Source organism: Manihot esculenta, chromosome 13 (assembly GCF_001659605.2).
Source record: "Manihot esculenta cultivar AM560-2 chromosome 13, M.esculenta_v8, whole genome shotgun sequence".
Taxonomy (NCBI): Eukaryota; Viridiplantae; Streptophyta; class Magnoliopsida; order Malpighiales; family Euphorbiaceae; genus Manihot; species Manihot esculenta.
The window spans coordinates 30,929,009-30,938,945 of record NC_035173.2 but is presented as its reverse complement, the minus strand read 5'-3'; the positions used below and the strand labels follow the sequence as shown (position 1 = coordinate 30,938,945).

Here is a 9,937-nt window from a genome sequence, read left to right as displayed (position 1 = left end):
TTTTAAATATTCTTAATATGGAATATTAATTAGTAGACTTTTTATAAAATATAAAAATTAATTAAATTTTTTTAAATTATAGAAATTAAATAATAAAAAATATAGTTTTTTAAAATATTAAAAATATTTTAATATATTTTTTAAAATCGAAAGATAAATTAATGGGTTTTTTATAATATAAAAAAATAAAATTTTCAGTATAGAAGAAAATAACCTTGTCAAGAAGCACTTCTTTTTGCTAAAAATAGAGGCTTCTCTCACTCTATTATAGAAGGAGATTCTCTTATCATAGTTCAAGCCTGTAAGAGTAACTCGGCTCCCCTTAATATTCAAGATATTATCTTTGACTTGTTAGATATAGCTAAATCCTTCCAGTCTATCTCTTTTTCTTAGGTACGTCAGGCTCACAATCAGATTTCGCATCTCCTTTGCAAAAAGTTCATCAAAGATAGTTCTTTTAGAGTTAATCCCTTGTATCAGATGAATTTTATCTTTTCTTTGCCGCTTGATGGCCTTTAGCAATAATATATATCTTATAAAAAAAAAACCTCAAAAAAAGCTCAAGTGGAAAAGTTAGGTTTCATTTTGAGACTTTGAAATATAGGTATCTGTGACGGCAAGCAAAGTTAATATATAATTTGAATAAACTCTTATTTCTCTCTTATCTTTTAAGAGAGAAAATCTCTATATTCTTTTTTTTTTCTTTATATGAGGTGAGGTCTTTTTTCATTATTGGTCACTGTAGTTTTTCTTATCTCTTCTGACAAAGGTGATCCTTTTTCTTTCTATCCGTAAATTGAATTTCTCTCTCTACCTCCAAGTTAATTGAATAAATAATTTCTTTTATTTTTCGATAGTTACAAGTGTATTTAACCAGTAAAGGATTGAATACATCTCTTATAATTGGATGGTGCTTTATAGATCAATAAAGGAAACTTATTTTTAGGGATAGATACCTCTTGGGGTCAAGCACCAAGTTTCCATGCCAACTATTAAAGCCTAGATTTATAAAAAGCTTTGCCTACCATCTCTTTTCCACTTATTACTAATCTTGATGGTTTTCCTTTTAATGGCATTGATTTTTAGCGTATTATGTATTAACTCTGGAATCTAGACACTCCAACCATACTTTACTCATCCTAGATTGTTTCTTCTATAATAGGTTTCCTCTAGGGGCTTTAAATGGTTTCATTTCATGTGGCAAAAGAGATTTCAGCAAAGTGTTTTAATTATATGTCTTTAAAGTTTTCAATTTTGATCGAGACTAAGAATTCTCTTACCTAATTTTTTTATACTCTATTCTTATTTGTATTTAAATATTATCTTTTATTTTTCTATTAGAATCATAGAGAAATTTGACTCCTCTCTATAAAGGATAATTGCAATGGTACTAGACAACAATAATGAATTCCTTAGTTTTCTTTTCTACAAATGGCATCAATGCACGACAAATTGTACTTTGTCCAAAAAAAAAAATCAACTCACGACAAATTGAATTTATTTGCTTTAGCAGCTGGCCATCTTTTTTTAACAATTAAATTCAGCTTTAAAATCTTTTGTATTTACTCAATTTTGCAATCCTCTGTCCACTTAAGAAAAATTCTTTAAATAACAGTAATAATAAAATTTTCCCATCCATATATAGTCACAGATGTTATGTCTATCTCCCACTTGTCAAATCGAGGAAGAAGAAAACAAAATATATTAAATTATTTTTTGAATTAAAATCAATTAGACGGCCGATTCTCAATTGATAGGGGAACATCCCAATTACATAAAAAGAAAATTAATTTTTTTAAAAAATTTAATAATCAGTTTATTGATTTCATCGTACAATTTCTCATAGTTAATATGGCACAAAACGCCTAATTATTAGTGAAATTGATTAGGACTGATCAAATATTTGTGTTATAAAAAAATAATTTTTAATTATATTTATTTTAAATATATTAAATTTTATTAAATATTAAAAGATATTTTAAGAGATTTTTATAAATAAAATAAAATTATAAAAGTCTATTTATATATTATTATAATTAAAAATAATTAAAAATAAAAAAATAGATGAAAATTATGTAACAAATAAATATATAAATTTAAATATAAATATTTAATCGGTTATTAAAAAAAACTCGATTTTTATTTATTAGAGCCACATAATAAACGTGGAAAATCTTTGCTTTGAAATTTTAAATCGTGTTGCATATTATGTGAAAAAATTAAATTTTAATCATGAAATTAGAAAATAAAAGGTAAAAACGAATATAATAAGTCAATGTAAGCCAACTTGTTGAATATTTTAATAAATCATTTTTTTTTGTAATTTGTGTATTTTATTTATTACACTGTTGATCGTTGAATTTGAATTGCTCTACATTAAATATTTCTTTTTTTTTTCAGATATATATTCAAAAAAAAAATAAAAATTATTATATAATTTTTATAATATAAAAAAATTTGCTAATTAATTTCATAATTTTAAAAAATACATTCATCATACTTTTAAAAATTTATTAGTTAATTTTTTCATTAAATATTTTATTATTTAATTTTTATTATTTTAAATAATTTATTAATTAATGTTTTAAATTTTTAAAAAAATTATTAATTAATTTTCTTAAAAGTATTTTAGATTTTTTTAAAATATTTAATAATAAAAATTAATAAAGAGATTAAATAATAAATTTTTTAAAATATTAAATATATCTTAATATATATTTTTCAAAATAAAGAGATTAACTAATAATTTTTTTTATATTATAAAAATTAAATAATTATTTTAGTAAAAAACTATTTATTATCACACCATTAATATTATAGTTATTCAAAATTGAGATTTCAAATTTGTATCTCACTTCAAATTAATTATAAAAAACACAAATATATAATACTTTTTAAAATTATAACTTATTTTTTATTATTTAATTTTAATTTAAAAAAATAAAATATATTAATAAATTTATATATTGAGATGTAATTAAAATTATCAAAATATAAAAAAGCAATTAAACATATCGATAAATTTATATATAGAAGTATAAATAAAAATATTAAAATATAAAAAATAATTTTTTTAGATTGCAAATTATTTTTTAAAATAATTCAATTTTTTATTAAAAAATATTTTCTATTTATTATTTTTTAAATAATTTAAATATTAAAAAATATAAAATATTTTCAGTAAAACATAAAAATTTTCAATAGTAAAATTAATGGGCCATTCATTACCGTGAATTTGTATGAGACCAACTATGATCGGTAAATATAATATATACATATAAAATGATTATATTATAAAATTTCTGCCACTAACGCGGCGCAAGACCATCACACCTCAAGAGATCGGAGGTTCATCAACTGCTTCGTGCTGCTCCTTTCATGATCATCCTGTCTAGAACAGCTACTATTTGTGGTTGGAATTTGAAAGTCTAAAGAAAATTTGCCAACGCAGGAGCTACTAATAATATTATCCTCATGATCTTGAAGATCAAGGGAGTACACAACATCTTCTCTGCTCCAACCCGCATGCAATAACACATGAGACAACACCCTCACTTGCCCTACCACATCTTCTTTACCTAGCTTGGCCCCACAGCCATTCTCTCTTTCTTGATCACAACCGTCCATCATCATCATCTCCCTCACCTCCTCTTCTCTCCACCCTCCATCTCTCAACTTCCAGAACACGTCCTCTAAACAATCTCCTAGCTCCCAGTATTCCAAGTCCTCACCGCTCCACCATCCGTGCGTGTTATCACGCGTCACCACTCTCCTACCTCTTTCTGCCACCTCCGTCCAAAACTCAATCCTCCGAGCTGCCGTCGCCGCCCAGGCCGGCACATTAATGGGTCTCTTCTGAATCGCTGGCCTAATAAAATGAACCCCTCGTTGCAAGAATTCAACCTCCTGAAAGAACCTGGCAACATCAAAGCTCAAAACACGCACACCGCCATCATCGACGTAAAACACCGGATTCCCAGCGGCGTTGGGCGTAGAAGGAATGTAACAATTGCCGTATATAGGAACAAGAACTGGGGCTTTATCCAAGAATTCCTTCACTATATCCAACCTTCGGTTGCTATCATCTGGTTTATCACCCCAAGAACGAACCCAGTAGTTGTTGTTAGCTACGTTCTTGGAGATATTCAAGTAAGGAAGATTTAGCAAAAGCTTGAGTTGCTGGGGAGATGAAGAGCGCCAGTTAGGGAAGTGATGGCCAACAGGAAGGCCTTCTTGGAGAATGGAGCGAAGATCAGGAGGAAAAGAGAAGTTAAAAGTAGATTCAATGGAGGAGAATTCAGAGTCAGTGAGCCCAGGGAGGACAGGGATATTGAAACACTTGAGATATTCTATCACGGTTTTGGCATAGGCTGCGAAAGAGAAGCATACAAGCTTAGAGGTGGGATTTTGAGGCCTTATTGAGGTTAGGAACTCTGTTGCCGTTGCCACCATTGTTGGTTTTCTGGAGAGCTCAAAGAAAGTGGAAGCATACACAGTAAAGATTATATCTTTAATTCTTTAATGAGCATAGAGCGTGTTTGGAAGAGGAGAAGGAAGAGGGCGAAGGAGTCGTATGAATGGAGTTAAAGAAGCGTATGGGTTTATTAAGAGAAAAGTTTGACTCTCTCGTGTTTTGAAGTAGTAGTTTACGTCTTCCATGACTGGCGAAGATGGGTTTCCTTAACGAAAGTCGGGAAGATATCAATATCAACGTCTGTGATGGAGAAATGGGACTTGCCTCTCGTTTTCCTTCAAACGTAGTCGTTTTATCTTACATTGTAATTCTTCTTCCCGTCTTTTGGGCACGTAGACTTTTTAATTTCCGGAAATATTTGCCTTCGTAGACCGGAATTATCTAAAAATTTCTCATTATTTTTTTTTAATTTATATGTGCTGCAAAATTTCAATGCTGTATCTTCTGCCCTAACCCTGAATTAATGGATGTTTTGGACTCATTAACCATTTTTTAACCATTTAAATAAAAAGCAAACTGTGTATTTCATATTTAAATAGTTTACGATAAACTAAATATTTCAAATAATAATTAATTAAATAAATATATTTAGTAATTAAAATAATATATATATATATATATTCATTAGGTATACTGTAATTAATTAATAAAAAATAAAATTAATTGAATTTATTAATATAGTATATAGAAAGACTACTGTTTATTTATTCAACTCATTTGAAAAATAATATTATTATTATTATTATGAAATATACACACACGAAGGTATGGGCAAACAATGAGCTTCTAGAGACTGGTAGCCTTGGAGTATGACAGAGGCAATTTAGCGAAGGACACGTGGGTTGAGTCCAAGACGTGGAATTCAGAGATGTAGCGTAGATTATGGTGTTTACTTTTAGTATCCAAATAAATTTAAATCATTTGATTTGATATTAACTAATTCAAAGCTTCAATCTTCCAAATGTTATAAATGCAAACCGTAGACTAATATGAGTTTGGAATTGGAGTTTGAATTTTTAAACACGGAGGAGGAGTTTTTATTAATAGAGTTTTGGTAATAATTTTTAAAATAGTATTTAATATTTTAATTAAAGTTTAATGGAGTATATTATGAAAATTTAATTTTTAAAATTTATTATTATTAAAATAATTAATAAATTAATAGTTATCTAATAGAATAATAATTTTTTTTAAAAAAATATAAAAATACTCCGTTGATCTTATAATTTCTATATGTATGTATCCTGCTTTGTCATGCATATGATTACAGTAACAAAAAGCACAACCATTTGACATGCAACTCAATATTTTTTTTTTCTTTTCTCAATTTCCTATGATTCTTCCCTGAATTATGGAATTTGTCCAAGTTAGACAAAGTAACATCTTTTAGAAAGTGTGTAGGACCTTGTTGCTGCTCTAAAATCTTCCAGTTAGTTGTCTTTCTTATTTGTTTTTATTGTCAATGAAGGTATATGAATGAATGAATAAGGATTAAATATAAATTATTTGTTAAAAAATTTTACATTGATAAGTAACTTCATCATCTAATTATTATGGAATTAGTTAGTTCAAAATAATTTAATTGCTCTCAATCAACATCTTGAAACTACTTAAAAATTTTCCATAAAACAATCCATGACCAAGTTTAAAATGGAAATTGAATTCTCTCTAGAATCCGAAAGAAAAAAAAAAATTCTCTCTATAGTTTTATTCCTACTTTTTTCTAGAGAAGCCAAGTATTTAATTTTTTTGTGCCTTTCCTTATTTTTTTATTAGAAAATTTTGTTTTCGTATTTTCATACGTTCCCTCTAATAATTTTAGTTTGTCATCTAAATTCAAGTTGAAAAAGAATGAGTTGCTCCATTAGATCTGATTGCTATAGCTTTTAATGGAGGCTAAGGTTAAGACTTTAGAGGATCTAGCTTTCTCAGTCGAACAGCTCTATGTGATAGCAGTAATTAATTAACTTCCTATTTTAGTGCTTCTATATTAGTGGGTTAGTGCTTTTATGATAATAAGTTAGTGCTTTCTATTTTAGTACTTTTATGTTAGTGGGTTAGTGCTTTTATGTTAGCGGTTATTTCTTAGTTGGTTATCGCCTTGTAAAGCCTATTTATGGACTATTTATTCTCAATTTTCATAAATGATTTCACTTCTATTTTGGTCTCTTCTTATACTACACTTACTGTAATTTTATCTTTGCTGCGTTATTAAGAAACGTTGCTAACAGTGGTATTAGAGCCAAGGTTAAGCTGTAGTTTTCTTGTACATTTTGCAAATATTGTCAATAAAGTTTGACAGTTTTGTGCAATCTACGATACCTCACTTCGATGGTCATTATGATCACTGGAGCATGTTAATGGAAAATTTCCTCAGATCGAAAGAGTACTGACAAGTTGTTTCGGATGGGGTACCGACACCAGCAAATGGAGCATTAGCACGTGGAGTACCAGCAAGTAGACAACAGCCATTGAGGGGTAGAAAGCAGAAATTGAAGGACTGAAGTTGAAGGATCTAAAGGCAAAGAATTATTTATTTTAGGCAATCGAACGTTCAATCTAGGAGACCATTTTGTGTAAAGATACTTCTAAACAAATTTGGAACTCCATGAGGAAAAAATATCAAGGCTCCATAAGAATAAAGCGTGCATAGCTTCAAGCCTTAAGACGAGATTTTGAGTCTCTACAGATGAAGGATGGTGAATCTATCACAAGACAGTTTTTGTATGTTCTTTGATACTAAAGTTTGATTATGTTGTATGCGCCATTGAAGAATCCAAGGATATAGATACACTTTCTCTTGATGAATTGCAGAGCCCATTGTTAGTGCATGAACAGAAAATAATACGAGATTTTGAGTCTCTACAGATGAAGGATGGTGAATCTATCACAAGACAGTTTTTGTATGTTCTTTGATACTAAAGTTTGATTATGTTGTATGCGCCATTGAAGAATCCAAGGATATAGATACACTTTCTCTTGATGAATTGCAAAGCCCATTGTTAGTGCATGAACAGAAAATGAACCGAAGTTCAACGATAGAAGAGAAAGCTTTGAAAGCATCTACCTTTGATCATTCCTCAAGCTCTAGAGGAAGAGGAAGAGGAGATCGTGGCAACAGAAATGGGAATACAAATTCCAAAACTGATGATGATCAATCATACAAAGGGAAAGGACGGTTTCAACACTTTGACAAATCCAAAATTGAATGCTACAAGTGCCATAAATTTAGTCACTTTCATTCTGAATGTCGTACCAAAATATCAAATGATAAAGAGAATAGAGAGAAGTCAAACTTTATGGAAAATCATGAAGCTGAAACTTTGTTAATGACTGTTCAAGACAGTTGACTCTAGAGTTTGGTATGTTGATACATAATATAGCAATCATATGTGTGATAATAAGTCTCTCTTTTTTCATTTAGATGAAACTTTTCATTCGACTGTGAGTTTTGGTAATAGTTTTAAAGTGAATATGATGGGAAAGTGATATTAATATTAAAACTAAGAATGGTTTTATAGATACTATTTCTAGCGTGTTCTATGTTCCTGGTTTGAAAAGTAATTTACTTAGTGCTGGTCAATTGCAAGAGAAGGGATATGTGATAACCATTCAAAAGGGAGCTTGTGAAATTTATGATCCTTCACGAGGAGCAATTGCAATTATGCAAATGAGCTCAAACAGGTTGTTCCCATTGCAAATTCAAGTTGCCCAAACTTGTTTCATGGCTAAAATAAAGAATCTATCTTGGCTTTGTCATTTCCGTTATGGCCACTTGAATTTCAATGGATTAAGAACTCTCCAATAGAAGAATACGGTGAATGGTCCTCCTCAAATTACTATTCCATCTCAAGTTTGTGAAGAGTGTATTGTTAGCAAATAACATCGCTCTCAATTTCTACAAGGAAAATCATGGAAAGCGAAAGATGTTTTAGAGCTAGTCCTAATATATACAGTCCAATCAATCCAACTTCTAATGAGGTAAGAGATATTTAATTACTTTCATTGATGATTTTTCTCGGAAGACTTGGGTTTACTTTTTGCAAGCTAAATTAGAAGTCTTTTGTGCATTTAAGAGCTTCAAAGTGCATGTTGAAATGAGTAAGGAAGGCAATCAAAACTTTCCGTCTCGATCATGGTGGAGAATATTGTTCAAAGGAATTTGAACAATGTTATGATGAACAAGGCATTTGAAGAGAACTCACAGCTGCCTATTCACTACAACAAAATGGCATATCAGAAAGCAAAAACAAAAAACAGAACAATTCTTAATATGGTGAGAAGCTTGCTGGTTTTGGCCTAAGGCAGTCAACTGGAGCATCCGTTTACTGAACATAAATCCAATATTTTCAGTACAAATTACAACTCTAGAGGAAGCATGGAGTGGACAAAAATCAGTTGTTGATCATTTTTTAATTTTTGATTGCATCACATATGCACATGTATCTGATGAGAAAAAAGAAAAAGTTAGATGATAAGGGTGAAAAATATGTCTTTTTTGGCTTAACTGAAGTCTCTAAAGCTTACAAGTTGTTCAATTTAGTCACTAAAAAGAGTGTGATCAGCAGTGATGTGATTTTTGATGAAGAAAACACATGTAATTAGGCTAAAAGTGAGTCATAGCAGCAACCTATATCAGTCTCCTTTGAAGAAATAGAGAACCAAAATAAACACCATGTACAACTTCTAGAATCTAACTTGCAACATCAAATTGCTTATAAAAGTTCACCGAAAATCTAGCCTATTGAAAGAGCTTAGCCTCGTTCTAGAAGGAAACCAACTTGATTGACAGACTATGTAAATGGAGATGATTTAATTGATGATGATCCAACTGTTTATTTTACTTTATTTGCAGATTATGATTCTCTCATATTCCACCAAGCTATCTAAGATCCAAAATGGCAGCCTGCCATGAATGAGGAGATGAAATCTATTGAGAAAACCAAGACGTGAGAGCTGGTCAATCTTCTGAAGGGGCAAAAACCATTAAAGTTAAGTGGATTTACAAAACCAAGCTAAACAAAGATGGGTATGTTGACAAGCATAAGGCACGACTTGTTGTCAAGGGATATAAATAACAATTTGGTGTGGATTATAAACAGGTGTTTGGTCCAATTAAATGACTAGATACAATTTGATTGGTTCTTTCTATAACAGCTTAGAATTCATGGTTTATCTATCAATTAGACGTGAAGTTGACATTCTTGCATGATGAGCTGTTGGAAGATATATATATTGACCAACCCCTTAGACATGTGAAAGAAGGGAGCGAGAAAAAGGTACATAAACTGAAAAAGGCTTTATACAAACTAAAACAAGCTCCAAGAGCTTGGTATAGTTGTATAAAGGCTTATTTTGATAGAGAAGGTCTTTTAAAATATCCTCATGAACATACTCTTTTTACAAAATTTAGTGATAATGGATTGATGCTTATTATGTATTTGTATGTTGATGACTTGAGAT

At 29.9% G+C, this 9,937-nt stretch overlaps 1 protein-coding gene across 1 annotated transcript; it reads right to left on the bottom strand.

Moving 5' to 3' along the window:
- Positions 1-3,219: 3,219 nt before the first annotated feature.
- LOC110629659 lies at positions 3,220-4,717 on the bottom strand. The gene has a single exon (XM_021776735.2). It carries the CDS (start codon positions 4,450-4,452, stop codon positions 3,328-3,330), a length of 1,125 nt encoding a protein of 374 aa, XP_021632427.1. The 5' UTR covers positions 4,453-4,717; the 3' UTR covers positions 3,220-3,327.
- Positions 4,718-9,937: the final 5,220 nt, after the last annotated feature.